This window comes from Sander vitreus, chromosome 10, assembly GCF_031162955.1.
Source record: "Sander vitreus isolate 19-12246 chromosome 10, sanVit1, whole genome shotgun sequence".
Taxonomy (NCBI): domain Eukaryota; kingdom Metazoa; phylum Chordata; class Actinopteri; order Perciformes; family Percidae; genus Sander; species Sander vitreus.
In genome coordinates, this window is record NC_135864.1 from 21040234 (window position 1) to 21063664 (window position 23431).

At 40.4% G+C, this 23431-nt stretch overlaps 1 protein-coding gene across 10 annotated transcripts in view; it reads right to left on the bottom strand.

The window, feature by feature from the left end:
• Positions 1–23431, bottom strand: part of nlgn3a (neuroligin 3a) — a 100404-nt gene that overhangs the window by 59987 nt on the left and 16986 nt on the right. For 9 of the 10 annotated variants that reach the window (XM_078261497.1, XM_078261496.1, XM_078261493.1 and 6 more), the window contains one exon: positions 20503–20652. In XM_078261497.1, coding sequence (XP_078117623.1) covers positions 20503–20652 — 150 coding nt within the window. The remainder of the gene's footprint in view (positions 1–20502; positions 20653–23431) is intronic. The other variant, XM_078261492.1, reaches the window with a different exon arrangement.

The window sequence follows — 23431 nt, forward strand, 5'->3', positions numbered from 1 at the left end:
AGCCCCTGAAGGACTAATGCCAATACAAATAGCTTCCAAACACTATTGGAATTCCAGTGGATCGCCCCTGACTTACCCCAGCCATAATATTGTTCTAATAATTGGAGCTCACAGGCCATCAAATATCATGCCAGTTTGTTCAATTGATTCAGACAGGAAAAAAATGCATTTGCAATTTTTCCATTTCGTAATCTAAATAGCATTCCTCCGCTCTGTTTTTAATGATGGGAAATGCAGTATAATATAATACAGTATGCACATCTACATAAGCTGTATCATTTGGCTTCAAGTACAAAGTTGATATTCCACCTCCCCACCTACAAATGGATAATAATAGCCGCACCAAAACACTGTAATTGGATGTATTACATTATCAAGTAATTTGGGAGGATTCACTTTGATAGTATTCTGTTCAAATTGAATAGTTGACAAAGCAGGACTAGGGTGTCAACTGCCTGTTTGCCATGTTCTGCAGCCGTCGCTGCAGCACTGAAACGATGAGAGCTTTATCACAGCCCATCAGTAAAGGCACGGATTACTTTTTGTGGGAGACTGCTGACTTGGCAGGTTGAGTGAAGGCAAGCAGCAACGCTGTATGATAATGAAAATAGTTGTGATAAAGCCTAAATGGATGTGGGATTGGGGTAAAAAACATTCATGAAAAATATCATAGAGAAAGTGAGTGACGCGGATTGACTTGGTTTGATAACACGCAGACAATCTGCACTTTAATATACATCCCTGCCGACTCATTTTTGCACACACTGCTCTTATCACCTGCGAACAGGACGGAAGCAGCAATGTGTCCTATCAAACAGTTGTCGTTCAGAAGTGTTTGAACATGTTTTAAAGCATTTCAAGTGCAAACTGAGTTTAATTAGAATGGCTGCTGATTAACACTGCTGCGGATAAAGACGAGTGTCCAAAGAATATCAACAGAGCCTCAGCCACAGTGTGTGTGCCTCTCGTCTGGATGGGCTTTAAACATCAAAGTCTAAAAAATGGAACAAATGCTGTTGTATGAAAGAAACTGTCACTATGGTGAAGAGATGAGACTAATCAATAATATAAATAAAATGTGGAGTGGATGTTTCAGTTTGTTTGTATTATATTCTTTGCAAAGCATGGTACAATATTGTGCTGAAGCCAGTGCATGTATAGTAATAAAGGCAAGGCAAGGCAAGGCAATGTTATTTGTATAGCACATTTCATATAGTAATAAAGAGGGATGTGTGTGCCTGTAAGACAAAGTGAGCATGTTTTTCTGCTGGTGTGTTGCATTTAGGAGAGATAGTTGTAACTGGGTAGATAGAAATATATCCAGCTAATTTAAATAGCTGTGATTGATTTAAAGAAAAGCAAACAACCCTTTCTCCTATCCCAGAATGTATCTGTGGAGGAGCCAGATGTTACTCCACAGCGCTGAGGAGATAGGTCTGAGAATGCGAGACTACTGGGTAGACATCACACCATTTTTGTACATCTTTTTTTTTTTTTTTCGCAGCAGCAGCTATAAGTGCTATAATTGCTGAGAGTAAATGTGCCAACTATCTCTGCAGCCCTCCTCTATGCTCCCCCGGTATGCAATATACCCAAAGGGAAGCGTGAATAACAAAGACTTCAAATGACAAGCACGCAGCAGGGTTAATGATAAAGGTCAACTTGGCAGCATGCAGCCAGTGAGTGTAAAGGACAAGTGGCATGGGGGTCACAACTCACATGGTCTCCTGGCCAATATATGGGAGCAGGACCCACAATTCTCCAGAACCGGATGAAAGCTGCTACTCCGTGGCGAGCATTCCCTGAGAGGCTGCCATGTGACACACACTTTACTGATACTTTTATTAGCCTGCTACGTCATGTTAGCGATGACAAAACCTAATACAGTTTCATATGGGAAAACACAGCAAGGCTCATATCTGTTGGACAAAACAGGAACAGATGAGACCCCAGAATATAAGGGAGGGACTCCTGGTACAATATGCAAGTGAGGTTGAGTGAATTTTCTGTCTTACAATCATATTGCTGAAGAGAGGCAGGATATTCAAGTGCAACCATTGAAAAATGTCACGGAAAGAGACAGCAACGGAGCTCCAGAGGCCTAGCATCGTTTTGACAGGCAGCTCCACAGAGAGAATGTCAGCCAACACCTGAAGCCACGCAACTTCAACAAGACATTCAGGATTTATCAACCCATTCTGCTGCTTTTATTCATGAGAAAACTGGCATTCAGCAGAACCTGACACTCACATCAGTCCTGCATGATATTTACAAGAATCCCTTGAACTTCTTTTGCCTGGGAGGAACAAAGCCTCTTCCTGTTCTATGGACTAATCTCAATTAAGCCCTGCTGTTGATTAGGTTGCGTTGTGCACGGTTTTTGAAAATCAGTACAGAACGTACACTGTAACAAAAACTAATTATTTCAAATTGCTATTTGCAATTTTATTTTATTTTTTGTCTAAAATGTAATAGCTGGTTCAATATTTACCATTTCATCACCCGTCATCACAGTCTTTTATTATGATACTGTGATTTACAGAACTGCAAGTCGTATTTGTGGTGAACAAAGCTCTTTTGCTGGAGAACCAAACCCTCGAAAAAACATATTAAATCACTGATAAACAACAAATCAAATTAAGTGACAAAAGCTTAAAAAGTAGTAACATGTGTGCAGTATCAATAGCTAATTTTGAGGGGAACATGTCCATTTCATTATAGGAATGTCTCGAATTGCCCTGCACACATTCCTACACACACAGACACACGTGCACATGCTCAGGCCATGTGCATGCAATAAGATTTCTTTGCTTAAACCTTTTGCATGTTATGATGGCATTTTAATAAGTTTCCCATGTTTTTTTCCCCAGGTTATCTACATGCATGTCTGTAAATATGTAATTTTTAAATGAATTGTAAAATATGCAGGATGGCTGTCCACAGCACAATGTCTGATTAGATATGTGTATGATCATCTTGCAATACCAAGTGCTTGAACTCAGAACCTTTGAGGCTGTAGGCAGTTTCTGATCTCAGGGAGCTATTATCTGGGTGATGTCACAAGTGGCATCGCAACACCTAGTAGACAAGGAGCAGGACTGCGTGAAAATGCTGAATTGTAAACTGCCGTAAAAAATTATTTTGTCATTAGAAAATTCTGAGAATTTGTGTACTTGGTTAAGACAACTATTTTGCATTGACTGCAATGCGTAGATGAGGACACAATTTAAAAATATTTTCTTTTTGAGATAGAATTCTGACATTTCGCACACCAAATCTACAGTGATCTTCGGATGTTGTGAAGTTTTTTCCATGAACATCAAACATTTAATTTGGAAAAAATTGCAGGATTAGTTTAAGCACTGTGGGCTCAATTTATGATGAATCGAAAATCTGAATACTATTTTTGTCGAGAACAGTCTGGAGATGAAGTTGCCCAAATTTGGTGTAAATTGAAACAAACGTGGGAGGTTTAAGAAGTTTTTCAGTTTACAATAATGGACTTCAAAATTACTACAAGGTAACAGCAGACCATAGTTTCTGTTCTATTGGGGCTACAGTTTGGCATAAGTTGCGACGTTGTAGCATGTACAACTGATTTGTTATGTATTTTTAAAGTTTAGAATTTTAGATGGCTGTTGTAGCGCCACCATCAGGACAATTATCACACAAATCGCACTGATTACGTTTAGCATAGGACTGGACTTATGTGCAAAGTTTAGTGAGTTTTCTTGCATGGAAACATGGATTTCTAAGGAAGAAGAAGAATTATACCAATACCAACCACAGCCTGTTTACCCCACTCCCGTCCGGGAGGTGTCTCAGGTCTCTCCGCACCCATACCAGCAGGTTCAGAGGAACCTCTTTCCTGCGGCTGTCACCCCACTGAACTCTTGCTCTGCATCTTGGTGACAATTCAACCTACTAAGACACCCGCTGCTCGGCCCCTAATCATTGAAAGTCTTGACCTCTGTCCAGGGTGCTGAACCTGAGGCTGTCCAGGGTGTTTACAGACATTCACTTTAATGGGAATCCCGTTGGCGGGGACTGATGCTTAATAGTTTGCTTTGACTGATTGGCCACATTATTTGCTCCACCTGCCACTCTCATTATATATACCTTTCTGTTCCAGATCCTAGTCACTGAATCTTGGAGATGCCAACGCCAAGCCTCATTTACTCCAGGAAGTTTTCTTTTAGTTATTTTAGTGCCTTTTGTCTATGGCCACTAGTTTTGCCTGGCCATTCTGGCAGTAGATTTTCCTGTCTTTTTGCTCGAGTAAAGAAAATAAATATAAAGTTAGTTTGAAGTCAGAAATTATGCATATGCTGTGTTCTCTGTAGTCGGGTCCAGTTGCGCAACATTGCACTGAAAATATGCAGTGTGTTATTGTTGTTAAACTGACTGAACTCTCGATATGTAAACTGACTTCTACAAACAAAAATAATCTGACTTTTAAATGCCTGCTGATTAGGTAGAAGCTATAGTTACACTGTAATTTTAAAAGTGGAAGAAATTTGAAGGAAAAAAACTTTTTTATTTTAGGTAATTTTTACAGGGTCATTTTAAATTGTTCTTGACGATTTATTGTCCAAAATGTGATTTATTGTGCTTGTGCTGTGTTACTTTAACTCTCCCTGACTAGCCACTATTCCCATATAGTTTTACACATTAGCCCTTGAGGCTGATTTCTAAAGGAGCCAATACTAACCTTGACTTGACTAGTAATTCTTTTCAAAATCTTCAAACTACTTTTGTCTCTTTTAATCAAAAGTACTATCTTTCCCTAACCTAAGCAGTAGTTAAATTTGCCTAAATATAGCCATATCTTTACCATAATGTACCAGCCATAACCACAAGATGTCCCTTTATCAGTTTAGTGTGGCTTTGTCCTCCCAATAGGGGCACCAGGTCATATATGTTAATTTTGTACGGACCAATAATCTAGAAGCCAGATTCAGTGTTTCTATCTGCATTTCCACAAAAAAAGAACAATTATCAGGCTCATATAAAGATGCCTAAAGACAGCCCCCCGCCACACACACACACACACACACACACACACACACACACACACACACACACACACACACACACACACACACACACACACATCTGAAATGACTGCAAAAGTTACATAAGCAGAAGGCAGTCAGGCAAAGGCAGTTTCTGAAAATTCCTTGTACACTGGCTTACTACAACAAAGCCCTTCCAGTGTGTTCTAATTCTCTACATTTCCCTCCAGAGTATCTCCTCGTTCATGGGGTTGAAAAGAATGGGCAAAGGAGATGGTGGGAAAATCCCACTTGGTTCAATTTTATACCAATCAAGGCTCCTAAATAGTGAAGGAGATGAAGTTGGACTAAGTTGGACTGCAGCCACAGCTCTGTTTACTACAGAATGTAAGGATGTATTGCACCTCTGTTTCACACAGTAAGGAAAGTTATTATATATTTTTTCATAGCGTAATAGAGTGGAAATGCCCTCCAATACATTTGATAGACCTCCTTGAGGTTAGGACACATTCAAAATCCCACATAGCCCTATACAATTAACTCTCATAGGAAAGAAATGGTGCTAGCCTGTCTAGTAATATAACTTGTCGTGGATATATTGCCACTTATTTGCTTACTATGGTCCTTCTGTGAATACTTTTTTTCAAGTATAAGCATTTCACTGGATATCTGGCTCTGTATTCTGCTACATTAACAGCACCTTTATCATCTGGCATCTTTCACAAAGCTCTAAGCAGTCACGATTCTCCCTAAATGGGAATGAATTCTCACCTCTGTCCTATGCTAATAATACCAAACTCCTACTCGAGAGGTGTGATTAAAAGCATTGTGACCAGACCTCCTTCACACACTGTCCCTCCCAACCTTCATCCCTCTGATTGGTGCAGTTCCACCCACTTTACGTGCATCTCACACACTGTTATTTTGCTCACCCTCCCCAGCTGTGCTGCCCACTTTCATCATTAATCCCAAAAATGTCCACCTACCTTTGCTTAGCAATCTCCTTCACTACCACCTCAAGTGGCACTCTTTACCGACCATGCGCCCCGGGGTCCTCACTAATCCAACCTTGTTCTACTGCCTGTTCTTCTCCTCCTACTTTCACCTTGCCAATTCAAAACTCTGCTCCTCACCCTCTTCAGACTCCTGCCTCCTGCCCAGTGCTTAAATTGTAAATCAGGAAGTGCCACAACACAGAGAGGCTGCTGATCCTGCAGGTTAGGGGGAGAAAAGATGTCATGGAATGTATGCACAAAACACAGACAACACCAGAAACCAAACAAGAGCAACATAAACAACGCTATGTGCCGCGCAACCAATATAAATATTGCTGCATCTTCTGACATGAGAATGGAGCCCAGTAAACACTATATGCCCACAATGATTGGAATTATAATTGACCATACTAATTTCACCACACAGCAAAAACGCCCACTAGCTGTGGGGCTTACAGTAATATGCACAAATATATGCACAAATCATGCCCACATCAATGGGACTTACACACATTTTCATTAGCCATACTTATTTCACCATTTCACAGCATAAAACACCCACTTCCTTAGCTGTGGGCCTTACAGTACATATGTTCATTGGCCTGATGCAGTAATTATCATCACCATCATACTCATCATCACCCACCCAATCAATCAATCATCAACACAACAGAGAATAGTAATAAAACAATGCATGCTTACCTTTTCTGTTTCTCTGTCCAAAACAATTCAAATCACAGTAACATTAGCTCACATCCACAAAACTCACATGCGTCAGACGTCACTGCGTGACCTAAGTAATTGACTTTTTATTTTTTATTTTTTTAAATCAGGTTTAAAATGCATCCAAAATAGGCAAACAAGCAATTTACAATTAACTTCACTGGGAAATAAAAGAAGGACAGAACAGATTATATTTAATATTACACAAAATGCACAGATTTTGATAGTGACAAATGAGGTGTCCAATGATGATCCAATGGTGATCCAATCAAATAGGTGCTGGTGCCTTTTTGGGAGATCCCGGATCCTGTTCCTGCAGGATACGGCACAAATTACAGTAAGCCCTGCTCCCGCCTTTGTTAGCCCCTCTGCAGCAGTGCTTTGTGGTGGCAGCTGTGGAAAGTGCCTCCCACACATACGAGGACTGCTGACCTTGGCGGTTAGGCTTGGCCACTGCTATGATTAATGCCTCTACAAGACAAAAAGCAAGTACCTCTACCTGCCTGGCCAATATATATCTTCTTACACACATCATTCCTGTCTCAGGACACACCTGATGATGGACAAATCTTAGCCTCCGCCCTTCCGCTTGCTGTACCCGGCACTCTAATTCTCCCCCTTCCTACCCTTCACAATGCTGCTGAGAAGCAATAAGAACCTAAAAAAAGAGGGAGTTTTAGATTCACACATTTTTTTCCATCTTCTCTGAATGATCAAACATACTGCACTGGGCTCATCTGAAAGGTGTACATGCTGGCTTCTGTTCGATAAGGCTGTTACCTGTACGCATTTTTCCCTGAGGAAGAAAAAGCGCCTGTGTGTTTTTTGTTTGTGAAGTTAAAAATCCCTCAAGGACAAATGCACTAAGAAGAAAAGCAATGCTGCCATTAGGAGCCCCATACTCCCTCCTAGAGCAGACCATAAAGCAAAACAAAGCATTCAAGCAATGAATCACCACAGATAGATCTTTCAGGAGCCAAAAACAAGAAGCCCAATACAAGTTGGGAATAGACTAAAGTTATAAAAGTCTCAGAAATACAAATATTCACCATCAGGTATACAATATATCTTGATTGTGCTATCTCCTGACAGAGTGATATCTGTTCAAAGACTTTGTACAATTTTCATTTAATTGATTTTCAGTCCAGGAGTCAATATCTGAGTGGAGAAACAAAACAGTAATTTGCAATTCCATTTACCCAGACTGCAATGTTTTTTTATGTGGCATTTTGTGCCCCTCAATGTACTTTAGATTGTAATGTGAATGATTTTGCCTTATTTAGTGCTGCCATTTAATCCATTTACTGTAGAACTTGAGTCTAGAACTTTTCAGATATGTTCAGAAATCTTAGTTGAGTATTTATGTAGTTTAGTATGACCCAGGGGGTATGGTGACACATAAATTATAACAGCTACACATTCCACTATCATGATGTTATATAGCTAATGTGTTATGCAATGACACATTAAAGGTTGAGGGGACCTTCAATTTATATCCTTGAGAAACCAAGATCATTTTGCAATTGCTGGGCAATAAACCAGTATAGCGGGTCACACAGAAGCCCCTGTTGCTGTGAATATATTTAGGGATTTACTGGTGTGGCTATTAATAGGGCATCTGGCTCTGAAAGCAAAGGCAAAGGCCAGCCAGGGATTCACACAAAACTATTTGTGCAAGTTTATAGCCTCTGCCACAAAAACCAAAGGTGAAAGAATAGCTTAATCACTGCATTGGCAACACCTGCCACTGTGCATGCATTGCATTATATAGCCTGTTGGGTACTTTGAGTCTCACACTCAAATACAATCAATTTAACGACTACTTGAAAATATGAAAAACATTGGCTGCTAGTGGCATACCTGGAATTTGCAGCTCTTCCCCTGAATCAGTATTAGGTCAGATTGTGCTGAGGAAATGCCATCTCTTGTTGCTGTACCATGCCATGTCAGTGCGAGCGAGATAGCTGCTCAGTACATATTAGTCTTTTGTCTTTGAGGAGCCACTCATATTTGTACTCGCAAAACCTTCATTTTTGAACTGAATAAGAATAATGTTTACTCATGTTTAGGATGCAAGTTCACAAGAAGCACGTCTTCCATCACGTACAGTAAAGGTCAAACATCCATCAATAAAGAATCTCGACCACAAAAACTGACATAAGGTCAACATTTTCCTTCAGTGAACCACCGTTCCATCTGTGCACTTCATATTGCCATCTTTGGGTGAAATGTTCCATTTTTACATGAGACGCTGCAGAGGACCCCTTGATCAGATGAAAGCAATTGTCTGGTTAGCTCTTTGATGTCTTTGTAATGCATATTTACTGTTTTGGTGGGAGTACTGCGATCATCGAAACATGTTTTCATCTCAGGGCAGTGCTACAGCACAGCTTGTTTTGCATAGTGAAAATCACTACTGTACCGTAGAAACTGATTTCTTAATGTCACAGTTTTCTGAAATGTCAGGCTTATGAAATATAATGAGCTTTGTTCCTGTTTCCATTTGTTGTAAGATGAAAAAGAAGGACAAATTCTCATTAAAAATACATCAGAAATGTGAGTTCAAGTCACAACATTGAGGGGGGGAATTTGTTGTTCATTCAGTGTAGAACATCTTTACACAACGCTGCTATGATTATTCTAAGCAGGTGGTTAGACTTAAAGAAACAGTACCTCAGCAACCCAGTCTCACAGCAGTTCGTGAAATGGTCTCGTTATTTAATCTATTGATTCGTGTACACGGGCACGTTTTTCTCGTTTTTTTCGTGGTGGCCAGCACGAAAATGTAAACTAAAGTATTTCAATGGGAAGCATATTTCGTGATCACAGCACGACTACGGTAGCGAGTAGTATCAAATGCCGAAAATACACGTAAGGAGGTTGGTTGGGGTGGTGGATGGGTCAAACAACACAGGACTTTCACCCCAGAGACCGGGGATCGTGGCCTGCGTGTGGCGTTTTGTTTCCCCGTTGTTGTGTTCCTAATCCCAACCGTCACGTTATTGTCGCGCGTACCCCGCGGCCGTCTCCTGGCGTGTTAGGCGTCCTTTCCCCGTTCATCTTTTCCTAAACCCAACCTCCACCATCCCGTTATTGTTGTGCGTCCCCCGCGGCCGTCTCCCGGTGTGTGACGCGTCCTTTCCCCATTGTTCTTTTCCTAAACCCAACCTCCGCCGTCCCATTGTTGTTGTTGTTCATCCCATACTCCCTCCTAGAGCAGAGCATGAAGCAAAACACAGCATTCAAGCAACGAATTACCACAGATAGATCTTTCAGGAGCCATAAACAAGAAGCCCAATACAAGTTGGGAATAGACTAAAGTTATAAAAGTCTCAGAAATACAAATATTCACCATCAGGTATACAATATATCTTGATTGTGCTATCTCCTGACAGAGTGATATCTGTTCAAAGACTTTGTACAATTTTCATTTAACTGATTTTCAGTCCAGGAGTCAATATCTGAGTGGAGAAACAAAACTTTGCAGTTCCCATTACCCAGACTGCAATGACTTTTATGTGGCATTTTGTGCCCCTCAATGTACTTGAGATTGTAATGCGAATGATTTTGCCTTATTTAGTGCTGCGTTCGGTGTGACGTTTGCTTCCCCCGTTCATCTTTTCCTAAACCCAACCTCTGTATAGATGGTTCCCATTTTGTGCTGGCCACCACAAAAAAACAATGTTGTTGTACACGAATCAATAGATTAAAAATAAAGTGACAATTTCACAAACTGCCGTAAAACCATGTTAACCTCAGAATGTTTTAAAGGTATTTCATATATCAGCTGTTCAACATATCACAACTGATTATGCTTCATAGCAATGGAAAATTGAAAAATGAATTAAGCATTATGTCTGCCGGCAGTGGGGTTGGGCTGACCATGTCAAAGTTGGAATTGAGTCAGTATCCATATAATTAGCCCGAATACTTGTTTCTGAGTGATCAAAAGGTAAATAAAAAAGGAGAACCTAATAGACTTTTCTAGAACCTATTCTACTTTTATTCTGCTGCCTCACTGTGTTCATATTTCTCTTTCTAACTTAGTAACTGTGATTTTTCTGCAGATGTAGCCAATGAAACTGAATGAAACAAATTAATTATCTACAGCTGTGAGCCACAATATCCAATATGCAAAAAATCATCTTACGATATTTAAAACTACAAAAAAAAACGGAAATGACGACGTCTTGTTTTGTGGTCGCATTGCTGTCGGTGCTACGTTCAAAGACATTGCATTTCCAGTGCCTGCTTCTTATACATGCCATCGCAGGTTTTGCCAGTTAGTTGCTTTTAATGTGAGCTAGAGGTTGTACTGTAGGAATTACTCTGTTTGCATTATCAGTAAGTTAATTAATACAACGATGATGTGACTGCAGGAGAGTGAACAGTAATGTTGAACAGTGATTACATGCGTGCATTCTTTCCTGTGAATCTTGTTTGTGTGTAGGTAATCTGAATGGCGTATGCTGCCACTAACAATAAACTACTATATAGCGAGGTAATTATGGAATGTAAATTCATTGAATGGCTATTGCTAAAATACACCAAGTATCAAAAGTATTGATTTCCTGAAAATATTAAGGATTATAACTTTAACTATATTAGCCTGTTAAGCTTCAAAATGTCAGTCTATTTATACTGTTTCATCAATCAATCACTCAGACTTTATTTTTTTATACATAAAAATGTAGCAATGGTGCAATCGGGGGAGATTGCCTCCTGCCTAACCTACCTACCCAACCACCCCTAAATTGACAGAAATTATGTCATGATGATCAAAACAGGAACAAGCTGAACCAATGTATTGTTTATTTGTTTAAAAATAATGCATGAAGGCAACTCTGTGAGGAAACCCAGTTGGAAGTTCCAGATTTTGGACATTCCCATCAGTGTGTGAAAACACAATTAGTCTTGATTGGTTCCCTCCCTCAAAAACCGACTAAATTCTTTCAATCATGGAGGTATCCAGCATTTGAAATGGCACACTCTCTGGATGTGGTGCAGATTGCGTTGTGAGCTAATCAAACCACAGTGCCGCAAACTGCATCTGAGAACTTACTTTATATAGGATTTAATATAGGAATAATTACTATAAAGTTCTTTTTTCATCAAACAACATAATCAAAAACAATTTAATGAAAAGAACACAACCTATAAATGCTTGAGCAGTGTTTTATTTAAAAATCATCCTAAATGAAGATTCAAGGTCCTGCTGTGGAAGTGCTGTTCGATACAATGGCTAAATTATTTCTAGGGACTGAGTCCACAGTGTTATTCCCCTTCAGTTTTAATCAATACTTTACAAGAGTTTTAAGCTAGAAAGGAAACATCTTCTTGGACCGTGAAAAGCCGAGCACTGGGAAACAATAGGCCCCATCTCGGCCCTGTCTTGCCGAGCCAGACATTTGTTGCAGTGTGTCTGGCAAGAGCAGCTTAAGAGTAAATTTCCTGGCAGTGATTTGTAGGAGAGCAGCATCAACAAGCTGCTGCAGACTGGAGCATGAAAACCATTACTTCAATCCCTCACTCCCTGACATTAATAGGATGAATAAATGTTTTTGTTCCCTGCTTAATTTGGATGAATTCATCCAAATGAAAATAAAAGCAAGTAAATATCCATCTCAGCTCCTCTTCTGATAATAAAAGACAAAGAGAACTTACTCTGCCTTCGCTTTTTCTTCCACCTACTGTTTGAGAATTCCTCCGCTCGGCGCCAAGCTCATATATCAGATGATAACCGAAATGACTGAGACTGGGAACACTTACTGAGGGAGGCTCTTTATTTTAAGTCAATTCACTCTTGCCACACAGGAGGTTGTCATCCCAAATTGTATTCCGTAGTAACTCACAGAGCGATTTTTGTGATCCCAGACATCCAATGTGACAAATGAGATGCACCCAGACAGATTATGTCCTGCATATGTACTCGCAGTAAAACAATTTTTTTTTTTATGAAAGTGGTGCAATAAAATCATGGAAGCAGGAGCATTTTGCATCAAAGAGGAATACACCACAACAACATAGACCCCACTTACACTCAGTCACTTCATCTGTTTTGGACACTAAGTGTCCAATTCATCCAAGATGCATTCAAGAGGGACTGGTTTGAACTGCTAACGAGCACACGTTATTCTTTTTCTGGTATTTTTGGCAGTTACCAAACAGCTTCAGGTGCATTACATGTCCTTCTGGACTGGAGGAGGGCCGACCCTGATGTTCCTGTAGTCTGGGATAAACACGGCGGATTGCAATCAAATTTGTGATCTGGCCAACCGAGAGGCATATACAGTGGGTACGGAAAGTATTCAGACCCCTTTACATTTTTCACTCTTTGTTTCATTGCAGCCATTTGCTAAAATCAAAAAAGTTTATTTTATTTCTCATTAATGTACACTCAGCACCCCATCTTAACATAAAAAAATAGAAATGTAGAGATGTTTGCAAATTTCTTAAAAAAGAAAAACTGAAATATCACATGGTCATAAGTATTCAGACCCTTTGCTGTGACACTCATATTTAACTGACATGGTGTCCATTTCTTCTGATCCTCCTTGAGATGGTTCTTCTCCTTCATTGGAGTCCTGCTGTATTTAATTAAACTGATTGGACTTGATTAGGAAAGGCACACACCTGTCTATATAAGACCTTACAGCTCACAGTGCATGTCAGAGCAAATGAGAATCATGAGGTCGAAGGAACTTCCCAAGGAGCTCAGAGACAGAATTGTGGCAAGGCACAGATCTGGCCAAGGTTACAAAAGAAATTCTGCAGCACTCAAGGTTCCTAAGAGCACAGTGGCCTCCATAATCCTTAAATGGAAGAAGTTTGGGGCGACCACAACTCTTCCTAGACCTGGCCGTCCAGCCAAACTGAGCAATCGTGGGAGAAGAGCCTTGGTGAGAGAGTTAAAGAAGAACCCAAAGATCACTGTGGCTGAGCTCCAGAGATGCAGTAGGGAGATGGGAGAAAGTTCCACAAAGTCAACTATCACTGCAGCCCTCCACCAGTCGGGGCTTTATGGCAGAGTGGCCCGACGGAAGCCTCTCCTCAGTGCAAGACATATGAAAGCCTGCATAGGGTTTGCCAAAAAACACACGAAGGACTCCCAGACTATGAGAAATAAGATTCTCTGGTCTGATGAGACCAAGATTGAACTTTTTGGCGTTAATTCTAAGCGGTATATGTGGAGAAAACCAGGCACTGCTCATCACCTGCCCAATACAATCCCAACAGTGAAACATGGTGGTGGCAGCATCATGCTATGGGGGTGTTTTTCAGCTGCAGGGACAGGACGACTGGTTGCAATTGAAGGAAAGATGAATGCGGCCAAGTACAGAGAGATCCTGGAAGAAAACCTCATCCAGAGTGCTCAGGACTTCAGACTGGGCCGAAGGTTCACCTTCCAACAAGACAATGACCCTAAGCACACAGCTAAAATAACAAAGGAGTGGCTTTGGAACAACTCTGACCATTCTTGACTGCCCAGCCAGAGCCCTGACCTAAACCCAATTGAGCATCTCTGGAGAGACCTGAAAATGGCTGTCCACCAACGTTCACCATCCAACCTGATGGAAATGGAGAGGATCTGCAAGGAAGAATGGCAGAGGATCCCCAAATCCGGGGGTGAAAAACTTGTTGCATCATTCCCAAGAAAACTCATTGCTGTACTAGCTCAAAAGGGTGCTTCTACTCAATATTGAGCAAAGGGTCTGAATACTTATGACCATGTGATATTTCAGTTTTTCTTTTTTAATAAATTTGCAAAACTTTCTACATTTCTGTTTTTTTTCTGTCAAGATGGGGTGCTGAGTGTATGTTAATGAGAAATAAAATACACTTTTTTTATTTTAGCAAATGACTGCAATGAAACAGAGTGAAAAATTTAAAATGGTCTGAATACTTTCCGTACCCACTGTATGCGTATACACAATTGTATTAAATTATGGACTTTGGACAAAAAACACTTGAAATGACAAGTGTAAATGAGGCCAATGGTTTTAAACCTCAAAAAGGAAGTATCCAGATGACATCCTATAGTATGACTAATTAACCAACATCTTGCAGAATACAGTGTCTGAGTCAGGAGGCAATGAGCACACTGCACTGTTCAGCTCTCAGTGTAGCTCAGCAGTAATTCTTAAGTCAGTGAAAAACAACTATATAAACTTGTGTGATAGACTCTTTTGCTCTGCAATATTGTTCACACACAGCCACACGTATCCTCTGCACCCCAAATCTCTGCCTGCATTACCAACAGACACCATTTTTAGTTTCGGAGAGGGGCATAAGAGAGAAAGGTAGAGTGACTTACCACACACAGAATAACTCTGACAATTGAACAAATCAGTGCTACGGTACATCACATGCACTGCTGCTTCAGTGCTGCACTCACGTACACTCATACAGTGGGTTTAGGTTATTTTGATTGGATCTAAAACTATTCTTTTGAAGGCCTGAATAACTTGGGTGGACTGAGTCGACAGTCCATAGCTGTGACGGTCCCACTATAAAATGGCTGCGATTAGAGAGATAATGGGAGATAGACATCAGAGGTTACAAATAAACTCTGTGAAAGGTGAAAACTCTCCACAAGTGCAGACTGTACTTGACCATTCTCCTTTTTGAAGAGAGGAAGAATCTCACCTTGAGTTTTGGCAAGAGAAGCAGCCTTTGTTAATTTTTAATGCATTTGGAAACTAGTAATTAAGTCCCCCCCCCAATGGACTGGGAAATTGACATGCTCTGGAGAACCAGTGAGTAATTGTATTTGTAAAGAGCAGTGATACAAGATACTCCCCTCTGACTGGGACTCATTACACATCATTAGAGAGGCGCGGCAACTAGGCACATGCACACGTACCATACACACACACACATACCCAAATGAGCAGAAATCCCAACACTGCTTCTCTTTGGCAAACAAACTCTGCTCTTCAGGTCCCCTGCCCTGAGCAGAGTGTGAGTGTGACAAGTCCGAACAGGACAGTCCGGACAGTGTAAAACTTTATTCTCCATATCTTATCTGGTGACAATCCTACGTGGACCGATAAGTAATTAAAGATGAAATCTAAATTAATTCTCATTCATCAGAATAGTGAAAGGTTCAGATATGAAAGTTTCCAAATGGAGCCTCGGGAGAATTGTGGTCTACCCTTAGAAGCAATAATTACCATTTCAGCAGTGCAAGGCTAAAAGCTGCAGGGGGATGATAGAATGGCACTGGAAACTTAGTGGACTCCTCTTTATTTGCAACTGGAGTGGCAGCGACTCGACACATTTGCGTCTCCATGTTACCTCGTCTTTCCAAAGTATTTCTCCTCTCCTTTTTTCTCTCTGGGAGTGTTTATGTTTCCACTGTGGAATCTAAAGCCACCATGCACATATTATAAAACCACAATGAAATATAGACTACATCCACTGCGGCCTGTCTTTTGGAAAAACACCAAACAAATGGTAAATCTATATTTCATAACGCACTGAGCACCATCTTTCAATAACTTTGCTCCATTTGAGTGAATTGTTGAAAAGCCCTGTAAAGCTGGAAATAGTTCTGCTACAAAAATGGAAGAACGAAAATGTAATTAATGCAATAGATAAATAAAACTGACATGTACCAAGGTTTTGGTGCTGTCCAATTTGTTGAAATTTGCCTGGGAAAATGTTTTTCAATGCTTTCAGTGCCGATTTGTTAGTGAGGGTTGTTGTTTACTGAATATTTGGGGCCTATTGTTTCTGTGAAATGAGTTAGTTTTCAGATTGTTGTGTGTATTTCATAGGTGTTTACTGCATTATTAATGCCATATTCAGGTTGCCCTGGGACGGTGGGAGAGCTATATTAGTGTCAGAAAGCGTAGTTTGTTGCCTTGTCTGCTTTCGCTTTAAACTCATTATCTTGTCTAATTCTCTCTGCCTCCATTATTCCCTCATCCCTTTAAGCAGCCTAATTAAATAAGCTTTCATTTTTTTCCATTAATACTTATATATTTATTTTTTATTCTGCATTTCTACATGTAACTGTGTCACCCAACGTGGCATCTAAATTACAGTTTTTTTTCTTCTTAAACTATTTAAATGAAGGGAGTCCTGCTGGACAGTACTTGAGTTGAAGCCACCGAGGAAGTAAAAATTGAAGTATTTGTGCTCATCTACTGTACAGTAGCTGTCGTATGACATGATGTTACAGTGCAAGTGTAGAGCTTTCAAATCTGTGTGCAGTGGCTAATGTGCAGTGTCCAATACACACAGCTAATCTACTCCACTTAATGCTGTCTAGACAAGATTAATGCTCAAATTGTATTCTAAAAAAACTGCAAAAAAAATAAAGACATATCATTGCAATTTCTCATGTTTTGAGTATTGCAATTCAAACTTTATGACTGAAAATCTTCAGACAGCTTAGTGTTAATTAGTGCACCATGGTCTGATTTCTCTCTGGCCTTGGTTTTATTTGGTTTATGAGTATGTCTGTAATAACAGTTTAAAGCCGTACCATGGGGAGATTATCAGACCATGCTACAGCGATGGACATTATCGCTCAACTACATGCATCACTTCTTCTCTGCTCATTTCTCAGAATGGCTGCTGGGGAGCTCACCAAGAGAGCTGCTTTGCGAACTGTGCATGTGTGTATGTCTGTGCATAACTCTGTGTGTGTGTGTGTGTGTGTGTGTGTGTGTGTGTGTGTTCAAAACCACGTCTGTATGTGTAGATTATTTTTGCTTGCGTCTCACTGTGTGTTTGTTTGTGTGAATACATGCTTAGAGCACTCGTATGTGGTGTTTAAGGGTGTGTGTGTGCATGCATGTTAAATGACATTTAGTGAAATGTGGCAGCAAATGAAGAAACATCTGACTCATAATTGAAGTGCCATGAAAGAAATATGATCAAGAATCTGTATTAGGTCTACGTGCTTAGCTTTAAACCAGCGGCAGCAGCACCAAGCAGCATGCACTGCCAGTGCTCCTACTTCCTTACCACCCGAAGGCTAATTACAACGCTCAAAATGGTACTCCACAAAAATGACAGAGGAAAACACAGTGCATCTAAGGCGAGCAATGATGGCAAAATCGATAGGCTGTAGTGCTCTTATCTCCATCAAAAAAAAGAGTCTCAGGATGAATGTAGTTGTGTCTGCGTGATTCAACCACACCAGTCATCTCAATGTCCTGGAGGATAAGGCACCACTCCTCAGTCATCCTCCTGCTCTTGACATTAAGCTCTCTGGCCCCGACACACCAGAGCGACCATCGCCCTAGTTAACCCTAACAGCCAATTTATCTGATTGGCTGTTCAGCTTGAAAACGGGTGAACACAAACGACTATGAGAGGTACACACAAGGCTCCTTTCATTTTTTATCTCATCTGATCAATCATATGCACATAAGAGCTGTCAAAACTGGTATAAATGACGTTCAAATGTCACATTATGTCCATAAGATGGCAAACAACAACATATACATAAATACTTGTGTAGGTACATTTATTCTAACAATAACATGTCTTTTAAAAGATCTCTACATACCTACACATTACAAAATATACTAATGTTAATAAACTAATATCCTATACCGTGATATTTAAAATAAAGACCGTAATAGACCTCTCTCTCTCTATCTGCACCGCTAAACAATTAGCGCCCTACCAAGTCGGCTTGGTGTGTGAGGGCCTTTAGGATAAGGCTGGTCATATTTTATGTTTTTAATGTTTTTAAAGGAAACATATACTCATTTTCAGGTTCATACTTGTATTTTGGGTTATTACCAGAACATATTTACATGGTTGTATTAAACCCCTGTCTAAAACACTCAATTTTAGCGCCTGTCTCTTTAAACCCACCTCCCAATAAAGCCCAATCTGCTCTGATTGGTCAGTGTTTCCAGGTCTTCTGCATCTTTGCTCTCGGCATCTCTGCATCATTGCAGCCGGGGAATGACTTTAACGGCACTGTAGCACCATTTTCTTATATATAGTATAATTGGGACATCCCAACCGTACGGAAATCCTGATGGCTCATTTACTTTCACAGTATTTATACAGCACCTCGAGATGCTTTATAATAAAAAAAACATGGAAATCTCACTTTTTACAATATTGGACCTTTAAAACAAAGCAATGTCTAGTTATGACACCTCATCACAGATTGTATATTTCATACATTGTAGATGCCCGAAAAGGTAAAACTATTCAATGTTTAACAAAAACAAATAAAAATTTAACATAGCAGATGATGATGATTGATTGATGATGATTGATGATGATTAACAAGATAGGAAAGAAGAAGGGAAAATCCCTTCTTCTTCTTCTTCTTTCCTATCTTGTTAATCATCCTGTGACTGTTCAGATTCATTTATTTACCTCTTATGGGGCTCCTATACATCCGTGTTGGGAGACACTGATACAGCTAAATAAATACTCACTAGCAAACCAGTGAATACTAAAGCGATACTATGAACTCTAAAAGGAAGAAAAAGTCATTCCCTTCCAAATAAAATATTTATACGTAATAAAACACACACAATTCCCTTCACTCAGGGTTTTGCTGCAAGAGTCTTACTTGGTCTCGTATGACCAGTAGTGTACAGTGGCTCATGCTAGCTGATGTTAGCAAACTTTAGATAGATATTGCTTTGTAGACAGTACAGTCAGGTTTCTACTACTTCTCTGCTGGAGTTACACTGCATTATACTGCTGTTTAGAAATACTCTATTTAATCTGCTGCTGAAGTGTCCCCAACAAATGCAATATTTACCTCTTTTTGAGTAACGTTTGCCAAAAACTATAGCGCCCAGCTGTGTTAGTAAATTACTTACTTGAACTTGGAGCTTAAAATGGAATTATATATTTGTGACTTGTGAAGATTTAATTATTTACATCTTTACTTAGAATCAATACACTTGCAGCTGTGAGCAACATACAGTATGAAGAAGTCTGACAGTACTGAGAAAAGAGTTATCAATTGTAGGTTTTCAGATTTGTTATGGGATTTGTTGACCAAAGGGAACATAGAATAACACTTTCTCACTCCTTTATGTTAACAGCAGCCAGCGATAGTCCAAATCTGAAGCAATACTCTTAACAAGTATGTTGTTATATTCAGTGTTTGTAGTCAGTAAACACAAAAAACATGTGAGGAGGAAAATCAGTTGTGTCAGAGAGATGGATGGAAAAGGTACAAAGCTTGGGTAGTGTGCTAACAAACCCCATTTTGTGTTGCCTCAGCTGTTTCCATGGAGCTCTCTCTCCCTCTCGTTTGCTCTCTCTCTCTGCCTCTCCACTCTCTCTTTCTCACACACACACACACACACACACACACACACACACACACACACACACACACACACACACACACGCAAGTGTCTGAAAGAGGATTCAGCTGTGTGAGTCAATCTGCAACCAAATGCAACTCAGAGAGAGAACCCCTCGTTCTCTCTAACAGACTCTTCTCCTCTCCATCTCTCCATTATCACGCCCATCTCATCATTTTTTTCCAACCTCATTACAATAATTTCTTAATTTATTCTAAACCCCAGTCACAACAACAAACCCACATTCAGCACACTCAATTACTGTGATTTTGATACACGAGCACCACATCAACAAGAAGCACAGGAACCAGTGTTTTTCCCTCAGCCTTATTTTGAGTGTATGTGGCAATCAGCAGTGCTCATTACACCTAGCTGCCCTATAAAGATGGCACAGAAAAATGTCCTTGAAGGAGGAGGTGAAGTTAAAAAAAAAAAAAAGAGAAGAAAAGGAAAGATGCTTACCGAGGACTCCGACACGATAGTTGAGAGTGATAACGATGACATTTCCATAGCTGGCCAGGACGCTCCCATCGATCATGTTGCCAGTCCCCTCCATGTAGGATCCTCCGTGGATGTAGACCATCACAGGCTTGGCCCCAGTATCTCGTATGTCTGCAAGAGCGGCCATCATTAACACATTCACATTGTCGTCCACCCACTCCGATCAAGGGTCAGCTCAGATTCAGATACAGTAGCTATAGAGCATGGTGGCCACAAACAGACAAGCTGACGGTCACCTCTCAGATACCAGCTGTAAGGATACAGTCTGCTGGCCTACTAATGGATATGGAGGCAATAGCCTTACGTGTCAGCTCTATGAGAAAAAAATTAATGTCCACTCATTATGTTGAGTTCAATTCCATTATAGTAATTGGTCATTTACCATAAAATATTTATGATATAAACCAAACTATTATGGTTGCATTTGGTTTCCCATTGCCTTCCAGAAGGCAGACCCACTTTCCAATATAGACACGCAGGAAGCCATTAGGGAGAATAAAGAGAGAGGTACTCTGACACAATTTCTAAACAGGGAGAAGGCTAATCTGGCTTGACAGTGATGGGGAAAACTCACCGGCTAATTAAACAATGCTATCATGCACCTCCTTTTTACACAGGCCTATCTCTGGGCAACAATTTATTTGCACAGTCTTGCTTGGCATTGCAGGCAGTTAAATTTGTGCTTCAGTTTTGGTAAAATGTTGTTTATTCTATTCCCGAAGCAGGGCTTGATATCCAGCTGGAGCAACATTCCAGCCGGATAAAGCACATCCAGAGGTAGAGGGAAGAAAAAAGCCTCTGTTTGAGGAATAGACTGAATTACTGGCTGGCTAGCTAGAGCTGGGAGACAAGACAAGAAACTCTCTCTCATTTTCACTCCTACTCCCCCCGCGTTCTGTGTAGCTTCTCGCCTTCCCCTCCCTCACTTTGTATCGCTTTCACTCACAGACTCTCCCCTGTCTCTCCCTGTTTCTCTCCCGCCTTCTCTCCATCTTTGTCCAACTCCCTGCCTCTCTTTTTTCCCCCTAAGCCCTGAGAGTGGTGAGAATGAGAAGGGGTGGGAGGGCAAAAAGTGAGGAAGACAGAGAGAGAGAGAGAGAGAGAGAGAGAGAGAGAGAGAAGGAAGATAGAAAGAAAGAAAGGAAGAAAAATAAAAAGGAAAGAAAGGAATAAAGATATAAAATTAAAAGAGGGAAAAATCTAAAAAAGAGAGAAAGCAATGGGCTCAGATTTAAAAGGGTTGTCTTGTATTCTGGTTGCTATGGTGACTGAGAGCCAAAATTCAAAATCCTCAAGAACAGCTAATCGCAGACCACATCCTCCACAGCCCAATCTGCATCCATCTGCAGGCACTGCTCGTTGTTATGCACTCCATCACATTAGCATGCCTAACACCGAGGACAACTACTTAAATGCATTTTGTAGAGACACGGTTTTTCTGTAACCCTCATAGCAGAGCTCAGCCTTGATTCACAACTTGTTTTTTTTTTTTTGTTATTCCCTTGGTTATTCATGGCCCTGTTACGTTTAAAAGCAAAGCAATAACTTGTATGTGATGTGGCCTTATTTATGGCTTTCTTTATCTTGCTGGTATCTGAGAAGGCTACACAGTGAAATGTGATTTATAGCTGACACTTCTCTATGCACACACTTATCTTAGACAAGAGGGGGGGGGATGCATGGGGGTGAGAAAGCATGAAAGGTACAGTCAGAGAGGGGAAAAGAGGGGGCAGTAGAAAGGCAGAAAAACAGCATATCCTACACAAGGTACTCAAACAAATAGGCCACAGAAACAAGGAGAATGGCAAAGAGCAAGACGGAACAGGGGGCAGAAATAAGAAAAAGAGATTAGTCATGTCAATGTTATCAGTCACCTCTTTTGTTGATTCACATTGTGTCTCCATGACAACAGTTAAATGGCTTAGAGAGAGTGATACAAAACATTGCAGCTCCACTTGTTCTAATCTATTTGTTGACTTGATCTGATGCGGGGGGTGTCACACAGATGTGATATACAGTTCTCACAGACACTGATTTGTGCCAGAGGAGCATATAACAGATCCCAATTGGGACTTTGGTTCAAAATGAGAAATAAAAATCCTTTCTTGATACATCTACCTGTGGGCTGCAGCACGGAATTACTAGAGGTAATAAGGTGAGCAGCTCTTTTTAACCAATCAGATCAGAGCTTTATCGGTTGTTGCAGACGGCCTAATCTGGTGTAACAGGTGACTAACTCGAAAAAGCTGCCTCCTGATTCACTAACTTCTCCGAGGCAAACACATCATTACATCAACACAAATATTCACAGCATCACAATGTAGCACAGAGCTCTGTGCTAGAAAAGAAACAGAGATAGGTTCATTAATGCACAGACTGGTATATTTGCAATAAAACTCACATGCACAACGAATTGGAAAAAAACAAGAAACAAATAAACTCATTATGACAAAGAAATCTGTACGTGATAGAAATGCAGATGAAAGCTGATGTGCAATGACGAGTGAACTGAACAGAAATATATATATGTATGTAACACATACTTTTCTCATATATTTCTCTCAATCAGATCATGCAGCATCTACAATACAGGGACTTACACTCCCAGCACATATCATACGAACAGCAAATAATTGTATCACAGTAGAGATAATAAATAAAAAATCGGCAATAAATAAATGAAAAAGTCTTCAGTTCACCGCACCGGCTTAAATAGAAGGTTTGGGCAGTCATACCTACAAATATATCACAGGGCATGAATTTTAGCAAGCCCGAGGAGCACAACCTTTCATAGGTGCATCACGGTGGCTCTGGACTGATTGGAGTGTCAGTGGGAGGCATGACTCAGGCCTGAGCTCAGCCTCTAAGCGTTGCTGCTGCAAGTGAAACC